The 21,464-nt window shown below is 37.5% G+C and overlaps 2 protein-coding genes across 2 annotated transcripts; one reads left to right on the top strand and one right to left on the bottom strand.

The window, feature by feature from the left end:
* Window positions 1-5,770: 5,770 nt before the first annotated feature.
* LOC149079580 (putative phenylalanine--tRNA ligase, mitochondrial) lies at window positions 5,771-12,860 on the bottom strand. Its single transcript, XM_089240189.1, has 5 exons — window positions 12,204-12,860; window positions 10,387-10,546; window positions 10,157-10,288; window positions 8,644-8,804; window positions 5,771-6,120 (listed from the first exon to the last, which is right to left on the bottom strand). The coding sequence occupies exons 1-5, from the start codon at window positions 12,798-12,800 to the stop codon at window positions 5,833-5,835; spliced, it is 1,338 nt and encodes a 445-aa protein (XP_089096315.1). The 5' UTR covers window positions 12,801-12,860; the 3' UTR covers window positions 5,771-5,832.
* Window positions 12,861-13,480: 620 nt separating this feature from the next.
* Xxylt (Xyloside xylosyltransferase) lies at window positions 13,481-17,072 on the top strand. Its single transcript, XM_089240188.1, has 2 exons — window positions 13,481-14,043; window positions 16,121-17,072. The coding sequence occupies exons 1-2, from the start codon at window positions 13,582-13,584 to the stop codon at window positions 16,787-16,789; spliced, it is 1,131 nt and encodes a 376-aa protein (XP_089096314.1). The 5' UTR covers window positions 13,481-13,581; the 3' UTR covers window positions 16,790-17,072.
* The last annotated feature ends 4,392 nt before the right edge of the window (window positions 17,073-21,464 follow it).

Below are 21,464 nucleotides of genomic sequence, written 5' to 3'. Positions count from 1 at the left end.
ATTTCGCTGCCTTTGTCGGAGGTGGTCATGTTATGTTGCTTTTAATAAAACTTTCCGGACACACCTATCTTTCGGGAATGCTTCGATATCTCTCTGAGATGGGAAGCGGGGTGTGCCCGGTCGTCAAAGGTTCAATTCCTCACAGAGGAATGTAACTTTCCAATTATCTTCGCTTGGTGTCCAGTCATCTATACCTATAATATTTTTACCAGTAATCTATATACTAATATTTTTACCAGTAATCTATATACTAATATTTTTACCAGTAATCTATATACTAATATTTTTACCAGTAATCTATATACTAATATTTTTTCTTATTTCCAATATTTACTTGTTTTGAATGCCATACTTTAATGTGTATAAGGAACCCCCTTTTTTGACAAAAATTGGGTCCCCAAAAAAAAGTATGGGTTTCCTTATACATTATTACAGATATTTATCTTTCGAACTTTTTCCAAAAATCTCAAAAAATCAGTTTTCATGTACACATTAAAATAATGTAATTCATTGTGACTTCCACAAAAATTTCATCTGCAGTGTGTAGATACTTAGTATTAGGATATAAAATTAGAGATCCAAATCCCCCTTACCCAAATGTGTGCAGTACATGCTACTTACAGACCTGCCAACTCTCCGGATTTGGTCCGGCAATGCCGGATTTTTTGAACGTTTACAGGGTTTCCGGATTTTAATTACATATTGCCGGGGTTTGATGAGAAAAAATGAAATTATTTTTCATTGATTTTGGAATTATCTCTTTCATTAATTTGAAATTTTCTCTTTGATTCTAGAATTTTTCTTTCATTAATTTTGGAATTATCTCTTTCCTTAATTCTGGAATTCTCGCACTCATTAATTTTTTAATTAACTTTTATTAATGCTGATATTATCGCTTTCATTAAAATTTTAAAATTATCTCTTTCTTCATTCTGGAATTATCTCTTTCATTAATGCTGAAATTATCTCACATTTATTCTAAAATATTTTCTTTCGTTAATTCTGGAATTGCCTTTCATTAATACTGAAATCATATCTCTCATTAATTTTGGAATTATCTCACCGATGCTGAAATTATTTCTTTCGTTCATTGTTTTAAACTCCTATTTATGCAGTAAGAAAATAACGGGGGATTGTGTGTGTTTTAACGCGCTCTTCCGATGAATGATGTTGTGGGACACCATTCTCAGCATTGCCAAGGTGGAGACCGCTGACGTCATACTCTCTCCAGAAATATAAGCTGGATGACAATAAGTCAAAACCATCGAGCTTACATTACTGGAGGAAGCATCCAACCACCGCGACGGCTGACACATCGAATGCAAGGAAGTCACGTGACTCTGCGAAAACACGGTTCATGCCTGACAATTTGCCCATGGAAATGTACAATTCGGTCTCTAAATATTGCATTTCAAAGATTAAAAAAAAAAGGATAGAGAATAATTTCTTTCGTTAATGCTGAAAAATTTCATCAATTCTGGAATTTTCCTCCATTAATTCTGGAGTTTTCTTTGATTAATTCTGAAATTATTTCTTTTATTAATGCTGGAATTATTTATTTCCTTGATTCTGAAATTATATCTCATTAATTCTGGAATTATAACTATCATTATAATAAGTGACCATACGTCGCGTATTCCCCGGGACAGTTCCGGTATTTTATGTTTTTCTGGCCGTCCCGACTTTTTGGCGAACGTGTCCCGGTTTTTTCCGTATTTTACAAGAAGCCTATTTGAATTTTTTTTCTTTATTAAAGTAAAAGATTGAAATCATTTTTCAACTCATAAATTATATAATAATAACTATAAATAAGAATATTAATCTCCCACATTTGTCTTGGTGAACGTTTTTTTACCGTGGAATCCATTTTAATATACTACAATTTGCAGTAATTTTTCATTTCCCGCCGTTGCGATTTTTCCGTAATTTCAGCAATATTTGGCAACTTTGTTCGGGTTTGCCATTTTTGGCAATAATTAGTGATGTCCCGTATTTGAAGTATCAATTTTAGTATTTCTCTTGAGAAAATATGGTCAGTTTAATTATAATTTAATCTCGATGGTCGTCTGCTTCTACCAAGATCGTTTGTTTGCATCTCCTTATATACCTACAAAATAACTGAACTGTGAATTGCAACATTCAGTTCAGTTCCTTGGCTTAATCTATAAGGAACCAGACTGAATGAGGTCGTCTGCTTTTTTCTTGAATGTGCTTCACCTTATAAATTGTTATTATTTGTTGTGTAAGATGGCAGCAGCAGTAGTAGAATAGAAAAGAGGAAAACATACTTTTCACGTGTCGTCTGCTTCCACCAAAGCTATTTATTTTATACGCCTCCGTATGTACCCGAAAAATAACTGAACCGTGTATTAGAATATCAAGTTCAATTCTCAGGCTTCTACCACAAGGAACTTGACTGAATGATGTATTCTGCTTTTCTTAAAATTTGCGCTTCACCTGATGAATAGCTACTATTTTCAAGATAAGATGACAGCAGCAGTAGTAAAATAAAAAATAACTTTTCGCCTGTCGTTTGCTTCTACCAGAGCTATTTGTTTTGGTCACCTCCTTATGTACCGAAAAAATAGGGGAACCGTGGATTCAAACATCCAAATAGATACTTTAAGGGGGCTACGGAAGAAAATATAGAAAGGGGCCATAACAGGTAGTTTGGAGGGCTGCAGAGGGCTAAGAAGAAAAATTAATGTGTGAAGAAATAAAGCTTTTATATATATCAGAGTGACTATACATCACAGAATCGTCTGTAATGTAGTGACTATACATTACAAGGCCGTCTTAGGGAATGGACCCATCCGGGCCTCACCTCCTACATTTTGCAGCAGGTTCGCTAGGATGGGGTTTTTTCGCAGGACCCCCCTCAACTATATTAATATAGTGTGAAAAACAAAAAAAAAAAGATCAAAACCATATCAGGCTCCGCGCTGCAGGTCTGTCAGTCCCACTCTTGTCAAGAGTCATGCCCAGGGGCAGTGCCGTCTTAACGCATGGGCCTACCCGGGGGCCTCACAAAAATTAGATTTGGTTGAAATTTTCTGTAATTTACCTGGTAGGTCCTCAGAAAAACCACTTGGCCCGGGGGCCCATGATGCTCTTAAGACGGCCCTGCCCAGGGGTCTTATGTCCATAAGTGACCCCACCTTATGATATTTTGTATAGTACAGTCAATTTTGAAAATAAGTAGGCTGTTTATTTCCAGCTATAAGTATTGGGACTACCATTGCATCACTTTGCCTAGTGGGGGAGGGCTCATGATGTTGACACGGCCCTGAATAGAACTTGGACTGGCTGGGAGCTCAATAAATTCTAGGCCAGTGGTCTGGAAGCCAATCTTATTTGCAAAGTTTCCATTCAGTATAAATTGACTGAAAAAAAATCAATTCAATACGTATAAAGGATTGTGCTTCTAGATGAGGGTCGAAGACTCTGGGTAAGGGAGGTATTACACTGTAAAAGTGTTCCCAAAGAATTTACTTGGAAGAGAAAGACATACTTTCAGTTTTAATCCTCCGAAATGACGTCACAAGCGTAGTGTAAATTGTCACCACTGCGTAAAATAACAAAAAAAGTACAGTCGAATCCCGTTATAACGAACGCCAAGAGACCGGAGGAATCACTCCGTTAAAACGAAATTTCGTTATAAAGGAATTCTAGGTTACCTAGCATTGTCCCTAGGTAAAATTATTTGGGGATTAGAAAAGTGTTCGTTAAAACGAGATTTTCGCTATTCGTTAAAACGGGATTCGGCTGTATTTCATTTTCAGGGAGAAAAGAGAAAATTCGCTAAACAGCCAGAGTCTTGGCCTTGTAACATCCGAAATTGGCGAGATGACTCGTATTTGCTTTGACTTTATTTCCAGTTGCGTCTGTATGGCCCGTTTCTATTCGCCCCTGTTAGAGCCCGATGGCAATTGTTTTGTTGGCGCGATTTGATGAAAGCAGTAATGACAGGTAATTTAACTTACTGGTTGGCAATGATTGGTGACTTGGTGCGATGTCTTTGCACGATGTCACGTTTTTTGCAAAAGGAGAAATCCCTACATTGTTTTCTAAAAAATTTTAGAATTGTATTGATTTTTATACACAGAATTTGGATCTGCGTATAAACCTCCCAAATTCTAATTCCCCACAGTTGGAAGTTATGCTATCGTATGCTTGCAGGATTTTCGCAGGGAATTTTGCAAGAAATTGAAGGATTTTTGTGCGGAAATTACAGGACTTTTGCTTTTTTAAGGTTGGCAGGTCTGTACTTAATGTGATGATATCAGGACTCTGGATTTCTGACAACAATAACCAACTGATGATTATATATTAAAAAAAAGAAGAAAATCCTGGTAATGAGTACCATGACCATATGTCCTATTTTGGTCAAAAGGGGCATACTCTTATTTTTTTCCACCAAACTAGTTTCACAATGTTGAATCCCCACTCTCCTTCCTTTTTGATATTGTTGCAAAAGCAATGCTACACATACTTGGATCATAGCAACTATTATGGCTTGATTAGGACATAGCAAACCAAGTACGTACATTTTTGTCAACAAGGGAGACTTCGGACATCCAGCATAGTTTTGCAGATTGATAATAACTTGTGGGAAGGGAATGAGTCTTGTTCAACCTTAGCTTCAAAATATGCAAAAGAAGAAACCCTTTCAAATAGGGGAAAAATTTATAACATAAACCAAAGTCTGACCACTATGAATTTTTTCCTATGCTATATTGGTCTGTTCCATATTTTGCAAACATTACGCCAATACACGAATGATAACGTTATCTCTGATTCTAATAAGTGATGTTGACTGTACCGTAATTTACTACATATAATCCATGTTTGATCCTTTACGCTTTCGTAGAAACTTTGCTAGACTAAGAATCTCCCGTTTTGTGCTCTATACATCCAAAGGTCTCCAGTTCAAATTGTCATATGAAGATCTGTGTTCATTCTGCAAATTCATACATAGCTGCAGTGATATCTTCCACACTTTATTTTCGGAGACTCTTTTCGAACCCTTCTGTCGTGACATCTTCTACATCAAAAATATCATGAAAATAATCATGTTCATCAAAGTCCACAATTAATTTCCCCCCATCTCCCATGTTGTCCCAGGCCGGTCCCGGTCATTACATGATGTTTATTTTTTTCCAATAAGAATGTTTATTTATTAATCCCTCCCCTTTTTTATTTAAATCTACGTGATTCTCCCCCTCGACCATTTGATATTGGCCCATTTTGTAATACTGTACCTATTTTTATTTTCTGCATTTGCGTGGTTTTTCCCCTGCCCCCTACAACTTTGTCACTCCCGCCTCAATAAGTCATTTATTTTGTCCTGATTGTGATTAATTTTTTCTATATGTTTGTGTTTCATTTCTGTTCTATGTTGTTTTCCCTTCTTGTACGTACATTGCCACCCTTGATTGACACCATGGTGCATATTAATAAATATCCATGTTTGAAAAACTCATTACTCATCAACAATGAAATCTTGAATGGGTTCCTAAGTACTAGCAGAAGTAAAGTGGCATGGTGGTAAGATGCTCGTCTACGACTGTGAAGATTGCTGTTATGGTCTGAGAGGAAGTTAGATATTTTCCCTTATGAGCTTGAGGTGACCACCAATAGACAGTGCCTTCATTTCCAACCTATCTCATTAATTGCAGTAAATTGCAATATAGCGATATGGCCAGAGTTGGTGTTTGGTGAAATAGCAGAAGTGAAGTGTGAAGGAAAAAAAGAAGGTACAACATGTGGAGAGCTCTATACAGTTTGGTAGATTTCGCTATACACACAGTCTGTTACAATTTTAATATTTCTTCATTGTCTAATTTCAATACCAAGTTCATTGGAGGCTATGTTTCCAATATTAGAATGGATCTTGTTGACTTCTTCTTGGGTGAGAGTCTTTTCCATGTGCCTATAAACAATCCGGAAACACAGGCTTGTTTTTTTGTGCTTTGGATGAAAAAACTCATCGACTTTGTACACTTGTTCCACAATATCGCCTCCCACTGTCCTGACGATATCGTAAAAATCATTAGGGTGGAAATTCTCAGGAATCCAAAATGATATGTCGTTGATACATTGAGGATACTTGCTGATTGGCTGTTAAATGAGAAGAAAAATGTTTTTTACTATGAAATATTTCTTTTAGTAATTTTATGGACGAGATTTGTCCATCGCTATGAGTTACCAAAATAATGAAACAAGATTATGAACTGGTACATATGTTTAAATTATGAGTACAGTAGAACCTTGATTGTCCAACACTCATTTATCTGAAAACTAATAACCGATATCAGTTCCCTCAGTGAGTTTTTTTTTTGGTGGTGAGAAAAATTATTACTCAAGTAGAAAATTCTCCTATACATAAAAACAAATTCACAACTGTAAATAACTGTTAAATTTGGAGCACAAAACTGCTGATGCCCTACTTGCCGATATGGAAGTCAGCTTATATTTGCCAATAAAAAAATTATAAGGTTTGTGTGTTTTTTTTGTTCATAAAAATAAAATTTACCCGTGATCGGCAGACTCCATATTATTTTGAGGACCGATCTGTTAACAAAGAATCTTTTGAGGTGACTCTGGACTAGGGTAGCCCGATGTCCTGAAAAGTGCTTTCAGGATGCCTGTTTGTCTTGATTGTGTAAGTTAAATAATTTTTCAATATTTGGTTGGCAAAACTGTTTTATTATGAAATTTCAAGTTACCCACATGTTTTTTTGGCTCCGAACCCGGTGGACTGTAATCAACACAGTTGCAATTTGTGATGGAATGTTTGCAATGTTAATTTTGTTTTAAATAAAACTATATTTAAAGAGTGGCCAACTTGGTGCAACCCATATCAGATGCGGGACCCTGTGTGACAAATATAATCTCATTTCCTTCATCAAACAAATTTGATTTTCAATAATTCATTACAATATTCAGAATATTCTGAGAATTTTCATAGTTTTAAAACAGCCAACTTGTTTTGTTGCACAAAACTACTTTTCTCAATTAATATTTTCTATTATAACAAGTGCAGTTGCATCTTTTGCGCACCGTATGGGCTGCTTTTGCTAAAACTTGAATATGTATTTGAGATGTGGTGTCTTCTGATGTCTCGAAAATATACTAGTACGTTCAAAAGGTTTGGGGTCTAATTACGGAAGAATGAGTACTGATAGAACCTGTTTATTTGGTTTTTATTTCAAAGTAACTACCCTGCAAAATTATACATTTTTGCCATTGTTCCATACAAAGATGTAAATGCAGATTGCAAACTTTTTTTTTGGCACATCCTCTATTGCCTTCATCGCTGCTCACTACCTTTCTTCAGAACCTGAGAATCGTTGCCCCCTTAAGCAAATTCTTTATAAAATTCTTCTAGGAAAAAGTCACATGAGGCAAGATCAAGGGAATAAGCTGGTTGTGGAAGTATCGGAATGTGATGTTTTAATAAGGTAGTCTGACACCAGGAGGAACCTGTGAGCTAGCGCATTATCATGACGGAGCACCCAGACTTCCAAAGATCTGGTCGCTTATGTCTCATCCAATCATGCAGACATTTAGGGACTCGTGGGTCCCTCCTGGTGTCAGATTAACAGTAAAAACATCACATTCCAATACTTCCACAACCATTCTCCCCCATATGACTTTTTCCTCGGATAAAGAATTTGCTTAACGAAGCAATGATTCTCAGGTTCCAAAAAAGTGCAGCGACAAAAGCACTGGAGGATATGACAAAAAAAGGCTTGCAATCTGCATTTACATCTTTGTATGTAAAATGGCGAAAATGTATAATTGCATAGCGGTAGTCACTTTCATGGAAACATCAGAAAAACAGGTTCTATCTGTACTCATTTTTTCCGTAATAAAATGTGTTTCAAACTTTTTGAACATAGCAGTATATATAGCAGCTCACCCCCCAATATCTTCAATTACCATGAAACCCTGATATAGCGATACTCTGCAGACACTAAGAAAAATATTGTTGTAGAGAGATTGTTGTTATATTGAGAGGCAGGAGTTTAATATTACAGTATGGACATTTCCAAACAAGACTTCGAAAAATATCATTGTGAAGGGATTTATTGTTATATTGAATATCGTTGTAGTGAGATTTCGCCGTACTTTATGCCCATGCAAAGTAATTACATAGTATTTCCGCATAGTAAGTTTGCAATTCGACACTGAACTTAACAAACCGTATTTGACTAAGTCATTTCATGTCAAATCAGATGATTTTATTCAATTCTTTTAGGTAAAACGATTGCGCATCGAGAATAGTTCACCAGCAACTGAGCTTTCATAATCGACTCGTCCTTCTAGAAAGGAATAGAATTGTCCGACATGGCATGATGTACCATGCATAACCAAGTCTCATCTCATGGTTGAAGGACTAGATGCAGCGTGTCTAAATAGAATAAACATTCTGCAGTCGATTCTAAAATAAAACATGCAACAAATTATCGATCACCCAAAAAAAAGGGAAATCAAGCTATATAGGTTCCTTTATTGAGTATTGGTTTGGGAATGCGCACCCGCATGAAAATTTTTAAACATGCCCAATCAACAAAAATATAAATTGTCACAATTTAGGCCTGAAACTGTACAAAAAAATAACCCAAAATAGAAGAATACCTTATAATGAATAGGGGCATTAACATCCTCCACATCAAACTGACTAAGGAAACCTGAGTCCTCGCTCCAAAATATGCGTATATCAGGTATCGAATAAAGCATCATTGCAAGCCGTTCCAGTCCTAATCCGAATGCCCAACCTACTTTGTCTCCAGCTCCACCTGCAAAAGAGGGAAGGGGGGGGGGGTGGTCATTGCTTATGAAAATGGTAAAAAAAAAATTAATGCAACTTGGCATATATTTGCCAGTTGACCTCCAATTGACCGAGTTGATTCTCTCCGGTTTTTCCAGATTTTAAATGGAAATGCCAGCTTTCTTACTCTTTTAAGAGGTATTTCCTCATCGAACAAATAATTTTCAGGGACACAGAAATGTGTCTGCAGGTCACTTAAGTGATCTGCAAATGAGCTGCGAGTCACTTAATCAAAATTATCTGTGACTGTGTTATGGACCACTTGAATAATGTGGAACTACACTGCAGATCACTTAAGTCAATGTTCCTCAACCTGGGGCTACGAGTGAAAATCAAGTTGAAGGGAGCGAGTCATGATGGGCTGCTACGGGAGCCGTAAAGAAAGCAGTGTGAAAAAAAATCATATACAAAGAAATTAAGCTTCAAGTGAAGTATGGGTGGGAAAAAGTGTGACTGCTTTCAAATGAAGCAGAACTGCCCATAGAGTTAGGGCCGTCTTAACACATGTGCCCAGTCAGGCACAGCTCGGGCCCTGCGTGTGTAGGAGAACCCACTTATGAGATTTGACACTATTTTTTTTCCTGGAATAAGTATGTGAATTTGTATACAAATACAGGCACTGATGCTGCTAAAACGGTGCTGCATAGAACTAGGGCCATCTTAAAACATAGGGGAAGGGGGTCAATCTAGGCATGGCCCTGATATCAGTACGGAGGACCTATATGATGAGCTCTGGTAAAATTATTTGCAAGAATAAGTAAATACCTAAGCTGTTATTTCTAGCTAAGGGGGCTAAACATTTTTTTTGCCCGAGGGCCCAGGGAGGTGAGACAGTACTGCATAGAACTACAACCCCTCCAAACCCTCACTGAATCAGGGGTGCATCAATTTATTCAAAAAATTAGTTCAATAATAAGAAGGGTCTTGCTCTTTTATATGGGGCTCACGAGAAAAACAAAAGGCCTAAGGAAAAGCCATGGGTGAAAAAAGGTTAGGAAACACTGACTTATGTGTAAATGTACTCCAGGTGACTTGAGTAATCTGTAAATGTGCCCTGGATCGCTCAAGTAATCTGAAAATATGCTGCAGACCACTTAAGTGGTGTGGAACTTCACTACATTTCATTTAAGTGGTCTGCTAATGTGCAGCTTATCTGATTTTTCCACAATTAGGTTTGAGGTCAGACTACATCAGTGACTCGGGAAGCCACATTTGCCATGCAGCAGTAGGCTATGGGTTGAGCATGTATAAATTATTTTCTTTTTGCATAAAATATTTCATACTGTACAAAAAAATTTACAAAAAAAAAAAAGGATTTACTGTTCTGAAGGATCTTCTGCTCCATGATACCACAACCGAGTACTTCGAGCCAATCTCCTTTATGGAAAACTTCCACTTCCCATGATGGATGCGTGAAAGGGAAGTACGAATCAGTCCACCTGTATTTGGTATCTAAATGCAATAATAAAAAAAAAGAATTCAATTTTCGAATTTGAATTGTAGGTATCGATAATCCTATTTGTATTAAAAGGAATAGAATTAATACAGACCTTCTCCGAATAAAGCTTTCACCAGGGAAGATAGACAGTCTTTCAATTCCTCTTCGAGTAGTTTCACAGTCTCTATTGTATGGGATTCTTGTTTCTCGGACGTCCGCGTGCAGTTGGCAAACAGCTTTAATTTCTCACTAAGTGGTTGCAACTGAAAAAGCTTAAAAAGTATTTAAATATATGTATTTGCAACCCTTGAAACATTTATTCAATCCTCAAACTGATGTTGAAAATTGTATATCTTTGGTATCAGTGGTGTATTTACATGGGGGACTATAGCCCAGGACAGTAAATTTTTAGTGATGAGTGAGCAAGAAAAGTAGTAGAATGGAAGAAAATCTGTAATTTTGTTTTTTTTTTTTTGCTCACGGGTGGTAAAACCATAAATATGCCTCTGCTAGAGAGCAAGAGGCTAGGTCAGCCAGTGACCAAATGAATTGCCTACAATAATTTACAAGCATGTAAATGACCAAAGAGTGACAGGTCAGTGAATGCCTAAAAGATTGACGAAAATAAGTGTGCAGGCTTTGAGTGACCAAGACAGCATGGGATCTTACGTGGTGTTTTAAAAAAATCATGAAACATTATCAAAACAATGAAGTAAAAATCTCAATTTTTTTTTTTTAAATCATTTTTTTTTTCTCTCTGCATATGTGTGTGTATGAAATAAGCGGATTTCATTATTTTAAGAGATAAAAACAGCAGCAATAATAATTATTTTTTTCCAGCGATATTTGTTTTCGTAACGGAATGGACAAAAAATCCATGACTTTCAGTCATACATGGGTGGCAATACGGGGGGAGGGGGGGCCAGCGTCAAAGGTGGAGATCGGCGACTGATCTAATGTATATATATCCCATCGTGTCCCCCAGACTTCCAAGTCTATCTCCGCCTATGCAGTCATAAAACCCAAAAAATAAAATGTTATTACAAAATAAAAGTGAAAAATATTTATGAAACGTTAAACTTCAAGTCTTTGGCTATAATTTGAGATTAAAGGTTGTTGCTGTCAGGTCCCAGGTTTGAGCCAAAGGAAGAATATAACTAACTTCCATGGGCGTATATGCAGTCGAATATAAGAACTATATATTATGAAGAACTCGAAGAAATCAGAGAAATCACTTCCTTATAAAATTTTTTTATTATAAAAGGAATTCCAGGTTTTTGCATTGTTCCTAAGTAAACTTAGGGGAATAGAAAAATTGTTCTAAATAGTAAACTTAGAAAAATGCTCATTAAAGTTAGATTTTTTTCCCTATAATGGTATTGGTTGAAACAGGATTTGACTGTATATATATGCTTTAAGGTCAGTGCATTAATTGTCACGGGTGTATATATATGTCTTTACTCTTTGTGATAAAAAAAACTGACATTGGGGAGCAGATTGTGGAAGATTTCATCAGCAGTCAAGGGGGTTATAATGGCAGTAAATTGCAATTTAGCGATATGACCAGAGTTGGTATGTGATGAAGTAGTCTTGGTTTTGTGCATGCAATATAAAAAAATGAATGCACATTCAACACAAAGAAATTAGTAAATTCTCTATATAGCCCATGTATATTGCTGTTTGGCGACTATTTGCAAGGATTACGGTGGGATGATAGAAACACTCAATGCATTTGAAGATATGCCAAAGAGGATACTGTTAGCTATGCATCACTGTTTTGACGCGGCCAAAAACTTGAACAAAAAGGCGAATCTTCATAGTAGAATCTCTTGATAATGGGCACCCTTGTCACAGAGAAATTCATTAAATTAATGACTATTTCATGGTGATTACATAAATATTTAAATGATATAACTTCAAAATATTCACCTCATCTTTGGTAACTAAGCGAACTCCTTCCGCTTGGTGGAAGATAGGGAAATGAGTAGAGTCAATTTCATCCCTCCTATACACATCACCGATGACTAGGAAGTTGTTCAATCCGCTGAGTATGAGATCCCGTTGATGAGCCGATGTATGAGTCCTCAGTAAATACTTCGAATTGACGTAATAAGTGTCGGTTTTCTTCCAGCTCACGTGGTGCTTGGGTATGAGCAAGCTGTCAAAGTTTTGCTCCGTGGTGACCAAGGGGGATAGGTTATCGTGGACAGAGAAGATGGCGTTGCCCCTACTATTCACGTATTTCTTATACATGAAATTGGCGATTCTTTGTTTAATGAAACACAGCGGATGCTTCCGCTTGTGGTGGAGGTCGCGTCCGACGTAGGATAGGATGTGAGAGGTAACATTGGTTTGTCCGTCGCGTTCGTACTCGCGTCCTAGAATAGGTATCGTCACCGAAGGCTCGGCTTTTGTTGAGAATCCCCCCGCGCACAATTTACAGAAATTTCCGGCGCCCACGCGAGATGCAAAACTATGTTTGCGAATAAATCCGTCGCACAGATTTGTGTAACACAGCCTGAGCATGATCTCTTTTGACACCGAAAATGATTGTTGTCGTTATGAAGCATGTAAACAACTGAGTACATGAAGTTCGTTCGTGAATTGTCTGAAAGAGCCGGTTTATCTCATTTGCAGCTCATCTGAAGCACTGGAGAAATATTTACTTGACCATACTTTGTCAAAAAAATAAGATTGATAGAGATTCCACATCAAACATATCTGATTCTTACCAAAACGTTCTTAAATTGAAAAACACTTTCCAATTATGTTCAAACTTGCTTAAAAAATACAGAAAGGGGAAAAATAAAGGGCTGTGCAAAATCACAGTGATCATACGGGTCATATGGTCAATGTCTACCTGCAGACGAGATATTTAAAAGAGCGGAGAAGCGATTGGAACGGTTTTGAGCCGCTCACAGAAACGGAGCATTCTTCTTCCCACAATAACAATCTCCTTGACTCTACTGACTTCTCAGACGAAGTCATTCAATCTTGTTTCTATCCGCTGTTTTTTATATATGACGTCATATTTTCATCGAATCACACAGCTATCCGTGATGAACTTTAACGAATGATAGAGGGTTCACGTAACCTTGATGACCAAGTCAGTAGAATTGTCAATAAGTGTCAATTTGCATGGTGGTCCAAGGCAACAAAGCTGATTTGTTTATGAATTTGCTTTTTATACTTTTTCTATGTGATGCGAGTTTACTGTTTTGATCCGCGATGCAAGGGAAACTGAATTCAAATGTCATATCTCCATTGAATAGCTGTACAAAGCTCGAAATTGTTCACACTTCTACATATGGCAGTGAATGTCTCGTTGAGACCGAAAATTGCTTTGGGACTCGTTGCGATCTCCATAGTGTTCGTGGTACTCCTGTTGCAAGATGATGACACGTTGTTGACAATCAACAAGTTGAGATGTGGTGGAGGCCGCCAGTGCCATCCTCGGAGCGTGTCCACGGTCTACGGGGACGAAGCCAATGCGAATTCCTTGCAGCAGCAGCAGCATTCCTTGCCGATCCATTTCACCATAACGTTTAAGCAAGAACCCACGAATGATGAAGTCATCGACGTGCTGTTTCTTTTCGCTCACGTCGATGAGAATCCGGAGCTCAGAAATAAGTTCTCGGCGTGTTTGAAGTCCCTGTTTACGCACACCTTCTCGCCCCTACACCTCCATGTCATCACTGATAACTCCAGTGTCCAGCATGCTTTGAAAGTTCTGAGAGATTCATCGGAGGGCTCCAAATCTTTTGTTGAGGTAAGTCGCAAATGCAGTGCTATAATGTGCAGTGGGTGCTCGAGCACCTACAGTATTCTGCATCACCTGTATTCTGTGCCACCGGTGCAACTGAGCGCCTGAGCACCCCCCCCCCCCCCCTGAATTCATTCAGAAATTAAAATCAATCATACAAAGCTTAAGTCGAGCACCAAACCCGAGGATGGGGGGAAGGTCACCCCTCTCAAGAGCTGAATAATATATGGTAAATTTTTCTGTCCCGTTTAATATGGAATGATCCAATGCAATGCAATCCAATTACATGATGGGTCGCTTCTCAGAACTCGTCACCCTGGATCCTCCTGTCATCCGCTCTACTCGCAGCCGAGTATGTTCAAATCTGAACATGTCTACCTCAGCTTCTTTTGCGGCAGAAGATATCTGCCTCAACTCATTCACAGCTTAACCTGTTTTCCTGCATTCCATTCATAGCTGGAGATGTCTGCCTTCGCTCTATTCAAATCTGAAGATGCCAGTCTCTACTTTATTCACAGATAAAGGTGCCTGCATTCACCTAAGCATGGATCCAGAGAGTGGGCAAAAGGTACGATCACCCCTCCCAAGAGTAGAATAAAATGGGAAAATTTGTATGTCCCATAAAATGCAGGACGATGCAATAAACTTACACAATTTGTCACTCTCAATACACCATCCTGGATCCATGCCTGCCTTCTATTACCATTTCAGATTTCTCTATTAATGTGATCGGATAAGTTCATTACCCTGTTGTTCATCAGTTCATGCCATGAAGGATCTTTTAATGTTTGGAAGCTTTAATAAAATAATGCACAATGAAATATGATATTTTCCATGGATTCCATTACCAAACCTCCTATAAGGGCATACAGGAAACGGATGCTGCAATTCTGCCAGTTCAGCGCTGGTAGGGCAAGATGCACAATTAATGTGTTCACTAGCGTTCAGCGCAGACATCTTAAACCTGTTGCTCATGAGCATCACTGTGCTCCAGATTTCGTACTCGCTAGCACTTAATGTGACATAAAAGTGGGAACATATGGTAAAATTGCTACAGTTGCAACCATGGTGATTTTGCTTTTATTTTGTTATGATGTCTCATGTCCTTCTCATCCCTGAATATAAATAAATAGGCTACATTGAAACCTCACTAGAATGATAAATCTCTACAACAATATTTTATCTTGGTCTGTAGAATATCGTTATATCAAGGCTTAACTGCAGTAAAAAATTAAGAAATGCTGCTGCTTTCTGCAATGCAAATGTGTTGGAATATTTGTGATAAACGTAGGGTTCTCCCTGACTTTTTATCAATTGTAACAATTTGGATAATCAGATGGAAAATGTTGTTGTCAAATGAGAGAGAACCTAAGCCAAATTGAGACATAGTTCAAAACGGGAATTCCAAAACTGCGTCAAACGGCTTATTCGACCATAAAGTGGGCAAATGAGCACTCTCGATTTGGCTAATTAGATATTTCTTATTTCTTCGTCAAATGAAATATATTGCCGTAGTGCTGATCAGCAGCACAAACCCTGGAGAAACAGTGATCCAGTGTAGCAGGTAAGCACAGGAAAAATAAACATAACTCAAGGTGAAAGTCGCCACATTTGGCGACTTTCTGAAGGGTATCTAAACTCCACACCACCTAAATATACGCTGTGTTAGTGACGAAATAATTGTTGCTGTTGAATTTGATGATGCAATGGAATGAGGGCCAGGGTGACTTCTTTTTTTTTGGAGACTAAAGGTGGCTAAAACATGTGCCACCCTAGTCTAAAACTTGAGGATTAAGTGTGTATACTATACATTGTAAACTAACCGTGTTCACACACACACACATAAGCAGGGGTGCTCGTTAGCCAATTTATTATTATATCTCTAAATAGCAATTTTGTAAAAAAAAGAGTTGACAATTTGATGGGCACCTCTTCATCCTCAAAAATTGTTGTCTGTAGATGAGAGAAAAACATTTCTGAAGAAGGGGGGCGTTGGAACAAAAAGTTTGGGAAGCTGGTCTATAGCCTACTGTGTAAATATTAATAACCGTGTTTCTCTGTTGATATGGATTTTCTATTGCAGGTGACATTGTATGATGTGGTCAACATCACGGATCCTTTAAAGACTCTTATCGCTTCCATGCAGCCTCATTTTAGCTACAAGTTGGGAGCATATTACAGCGATGCCCTGTTTTATGTTTCGACTGGGCTATTCCAAGTGCTACCAGTGGAGAAAGTTATAATGCTCGATGTAGATGTCAAGTTCATTGATGACATCCGTAACTTATACGCTCACTTCAAGCATTTCCGATCTGAGGCAGTGGTGGGCATAGCCAGGGAACAGCAACCAGTGTACAGGCATATCCTCCACTCTTACAGAAGCGCACATAATGATACGAGAGCTGGTGCTCCTCCTCCTAATGGACTGACGGGCTTCAACAGTGGCGTACTGCTCCTGCACTTGGAAAAGATGCGTATCTCCCAATCGTATAGAGAGTCTCTAAATGTATCCGCTATCCACAAGCTTGTTGAAAAATACATGTTCAAGGGTCATTTAGGGGACCAAGACTTTTATTCTCTTCTCAGTTTCGAGCACGAAGAGCTTTTTTATGTGTTGCCTTGCACGTGGAACCGACAGTTATGTCAGTGGTGGCGGAGACATGGGTATGAAAACATATTCGATGAGTACTATGCATGCTCTGGGAAAATCAATCTTCTCCATGGAAATTGTAACACTTTTATTCCAAATTGAAGTGCCATTCGAAAAAAGAAATATATATATATATATTGTACATATAATATGTTATTATTCTGCGGGATCAGAATCTGTTGTGTTGAACCTCGAAGCTTGGCATTTAAAGAGATTATATCGCTCGCTAGAGGTTTATATCGCTCAATCTAAAGATATATTTGTTCAATGAATATAAATGTGAATATATTTGTGTGTATTTTATATAATCGCTCATCAAAATCAGAGAATTATTCGAATATGTATATATACTTGTATGTAATGACACATTTTTTCTTTGTCGTACAAATTTTGAGTTTTGTTTTGGATGTGTTTCGGTTTATTAACATTTGTATTTTTTAACATGCAATTTCATATTGCGGTGCACTCATCAGTAACTAACTGGAAAACATTCTGGCTGTTTTTGATTGTCAGAAACAAAGCAGTGAATGTCACATACCGATATCCCTTCAAAGTAATCCCTCATTGTTATGCAAATGCTCTGGCCTGGCAGTGAAGATTGTGAATTCTTTATAAAAGTCTGTGCATGTGTCTCTGCTGCATGTTGACATCATTTGCAAAGGATTTTTCCCCAGGAAAGGGTATAGGGTTCGAACCCAGAAAAGGGTTTGAACTTGGATCCTTGCCTCTATGGCTACCTTCTGGACATTTTCCTGCCTGCTTTTATGTTTATCATAGACAGACACATCTAACAGTAGCCAGAGGAGATATTTTTTGTCCTCCTTGTAATGCTAGAAAATTATTGATGCAAACAGTTTTCTGTAATGTCAGCTTAGTTTGTTCATCAAATCGGGTGGCTTAAACTTACCAAGGGCTTAAACTTACCAATTCTCCAAAGCAGAATATGCCGAAATCTGCAACATTAGTGCTACTGCAGAACCATCTGCAAGTGAGGAAAACACTATTATTTGGATTTTTACCTCAGAACATTTCCAGCTGAGGGCTCGTTACAGAACGATGAAAAACATTCTGCTTCGAGGCCCTAATTAAACTGTTTTTGTTAGTATTGAGCCACACGTTATTGTTTACTGAGCAAAATTGTTCATGATCCTATGTCCCTCTTTTAAAGAAACTGTCTTGCTCTTTAGTCCAGGATTATTTATCTGCATTACAGCTCTTAGTGATGAGCCATTATTACTTACCCTTATCCTGTTAAGAGCAAATATAACGAGGCAACTTTTATTAAGAAATTTACTTCAAAAGGCAAGTGAAAAGCTTAATTTTTCCTTCACCTTTCCAGAAAAATTACTGGGCAAGGGCACATTCTTGTTTTTGGTATTACAGTTCCAGGCCTTGTCTGTTCCCCAAAGTTTTCTTCAATATCTTCGTCATCAAGGTACGGCTTGGCTCGAAAGCGTGATGTCATGTGAATGTTTACTATCAAGAATTTTTAAAACATTTTGATGCCTAACTAAAGCTTAAACCGGCGTCTAAGTGCACCAGACTCCTTGCGCCCTTGTTTATGCCCCGTTGGACTTCTAATACCCGTTCAGTCCCTTCCTATAAGAAATTTTCTAGCAACTGCCCTAGATCTAACCACCATAATGTTTGGATCAATTACCTAGCTGTGCATTCATCCATTTACACATGGTCTCTTTCAGGGTAGGACTACTACTACTACTTTTAACCATGCATGCACTTGTACACATTCCTCTGCGGAACTTCTAATGAATCTGTACATGCTACTACTTCACCAAACACCAACGCTGGCCATATCGCTATATTGCAATTTACTGCCATTAATGAGATGGGTTGGAAAGTAAGGTGCTGTCTATCGGTGGTCGCGTCAACTTTGTTAGGGAAAATATCTTATCTATATGCTCTCTCTTGATTCGAACCCAGAACCAGACAGCAACCTTCATGGTGGTAGATGATCATCTTACCACCATGCCACTCGTGCGTAATCTGTTCATGCTGGAATGCGTGTTCTGAATGCATGTGCAGCCTTAACATATTTATATTGTCAGAGTTATGCTTGTTTCGTGTACTTGCTGGTGCTGTGTTTTTCATATAGCAAATCTACAGTAGAGGTGTCCGCAAAAAGAAACCCTGGTTTCAAGACCTAGCTGTGTGCGATATTTGGGGAGCCATGCATTCACAGCATTTATCCTACGCAATGGTTCTCAAAGCAGCTTGTGGTTAGCTGGTGATATTCATTTATCACTGAAGTCCAACGTCCCCTGTTCCAAGCCTGAATGGTTTTACGGTTTATTTCTCCCCCATACTGGTGACCATTTCTTTTTTCCAGAGCACTTGAGCAGCCCGGACACATTTCCAAATCACTTGAAGGATCCGTGGAACATTTAAAGATCACACTAAAGTGGCTCTACAGAGCATTTATCAATAGTGAGAATGTTAGTTCAGGTGCCCACAAACTAGGGAAAGGTTTTTCTCATTTTTGAAAGTGGCCAGTCAGTTGCCATCAAGAACATTTCATATTTTTATAAAGGATGTGGGTGATGGCATATAAGTATCATTCAAACCCCTTCCCTCCTTGTGTTATCAGAAGTCAGCAAACTCAACCCCCCCCCCTTTCCACCCTTATCGATGCTGACGTAATACATGAATTACCCCTAATAGTAGGGCCAGAGGCATATTAATCATTTCTGGGGTCCCCCTTAGCCCCAATTTTGAAAAAAATAATAGTTGATAGAGATAATTGTAGCATCCACGAAAATTCAGAATAAATGAAAGAAATAGTTCCAGAATGAATGAAAAAATCAGAATCAAAACTGTAAGTGTGGGATCTCACCTGTCGCACACCCTATAAGGTTATATCATTTCGAGTTTATGGGTCCAGGAAATACTATTATGTTTAATGTGTTAGCGTCCAGAAGTAATTTAATCAAGACAATGTTTTCTGTAGATCTGTGTACACTAGGCCTGTATCTATATTGATGATAGCATGTGTCCGTAAGAAACTTCTGGTCATATTTCAACCGCAGAGGGCACCAAAACAAGAAAAGAGTATTGACATGTGACTACTCTGGGATCAGATGCAACTTATCGGACTTATACTATGAATGCACCAGAGTGTTGATCACTGGGGCAAGGGACCACAGTTTCTCAAACTTTATAGAATCACTGACTAGTGGGATCAAGTTGACGTTAGTTCTAATACAGGTATTTACATCTGTTTAATGTAAATTTGTTCGTTTTGTCATGAAATTTCTCTTGTATAACAAATCATGAGTTTTGTTTGTATTCGTTGATATATGCTTATCACTGCCCAAAGTATACATTGTGTTACTTCACTCGTTTTAAGCATGTGCATTGAATGTGTGTGTTAAATATGTGTATAATATATATGAAATGTCTAATTTTCCATTTGTGTATTATATTCGTGTATATCATAGTGCCTTATACTTTCTTGAATGTTTTCGTTAGCTGTATTTCATGTTATAATTCACACGTTTCCGATAACAATTCTGTATATTTTTTATAATAAAGTTAAGTATTTTCACTCGTTTCAAGAGTTTTGTCATTAATATGCACTGTGTTGAAAAATTTCCGGCAATTGCTCACACTTTTTTTTCCCTTCAATTGTTAAACTTGCGACTTGTTAAATTGTTAGACTGCAAATTTTTGTTATCGTCGATAATCACGTATGAAGATCTTTTTGGATATATCTGGAGTTGAAGTTTATCTATGGAGTTGAATGTTAGTTTGGTCTATTACGCCAGGCCACGATACGACAAGCAATGCAGTCTGTGACGAGTAAGGAATCTGCCCAGATTGGTTGAAAATGTGAAATCAGTACCATTTTCTAACCAATTGCTGTAGATTTCATTTCTGATCGCGGATCTCATTGCTTGTCGAATCTGTTCAGTGTGAGCCCGGGCCTTAATGATATCTGTGATTGATGTAACATGCTCATTTTTATTCCTGTTTTTTCCCCATGTTGTTGCTATTGTGCAAAGATCTGCAAGAAGTTATCAATGTCCAGTCACATTTCTTAACGACATAAGAATACACCCATTATATTGAACATCATTTAATGAGGAAAGTCTGTATTTAAGTGTGTCAAGACTGAATCATTATTGATCTATTTGAAAAATTACATTTTACTTTAAATGTAATTTTTTTTTTTTTTTTTTTTTTGCATTTTCAAACATTAATTTGTGAACTGATAATTTTTCTTCTTATTTCATGTTACTCGGCTTAGTGTGATCACATCGGGACTCAGGTTTCTGTTAAAAATAACTGATTGATAACTATATCTGAAAAAAAAAAACCAGTTGTATGTATGAAGATTATATGTCCCATTTTAACAAACGGGACGTATGGGAAATGAGACAGCTTAGTTTTTATTTCCAATGTAACAGGTTTCAAAATGTTAAATCATGTATTATATTTTTCTATTGTTCTAAAATAGGATTCTTTCCCCCCCCCCCCCCATCCGTTAAGCTGAATCCTTAATAAGCTAAAATCCTTTTTATTATCCTCTTCAAACCTGAGACAAAACTAACCATTAAAAAAAAAATTTTAGATTAATTTATGTTAATTATATATTAAAATACCCTTTAAAAAGAAAAAAAAATGTTTGAAAAATTGATTTGGGTCGATATCTTTACTATTACTATTTGAGTTGTGTGCCCTTACGCCTACCTTAAGTCTTAACTTGAAAAAAGAATCATTAAAAACGGAGGTATGCATATGCGTATCTCTGGAGCAAAGA

Source organism: Pholcus phalangioides, unplaced genomic scaffold (genome assembly GCF_987345545.1).
Source record: "Pholcus phalangioides strain wild (caught in Gottingen) unplaced genomic scaffold, Ppha-v1.0 ptg000012l_1, whole genome shotgun sequence".
In the NCBI taxonomy this organism is placed as follows: domain Eukaryota; kingdom Metazoa; phylum Arthropoda; class Arachnida; order Araneae; family Pholcidae; genus Pholcus; species Pholcus phalangioides.
Note: the sequence above shows the minus strand (reverse complement) of the source record. Positions and strands in the feature narration are given on the sequence as shown.

Bases quoted from the DNA above. Each gene is read 5' to 3' on its own strand.
- LOC149079580 (XM_089240189.1), bottom strand. From the start codon at position 12,800: ATGCTCAGGCTGTGTTACACAAATCTGTGCGACGGATTTATTCGCAAA. The intron at 10,289-10,386 runs GTCTGTATTAAT...TATTGCATTTAG, and splicing joins GAAAGCTTTATTCGGAGAAG to ATACCAAATACAGGTGGACT. The intron at 6,121-8,643 runs GTATTCTTCTAT...CTCATTTAACAG, and splicing joins ATGCCCCTATTCATTATAAG to CCAATCAGCAAGTATCCTCA.
- Xxylt (XM_089240188.1), top strand. From the start codon at position 13,582: ATGGCAGTGAATGTCTCGTTGAGACCGAAAATTGCTTTGGGACTCGTT. The intron at 14,044-16,120 runs GTAAGTCGCAAA...TTTCTATTGCAG, and splicing joins GCTCCAAATCTTTTGTTGAG to GTGACATTGTATGATGTGGT.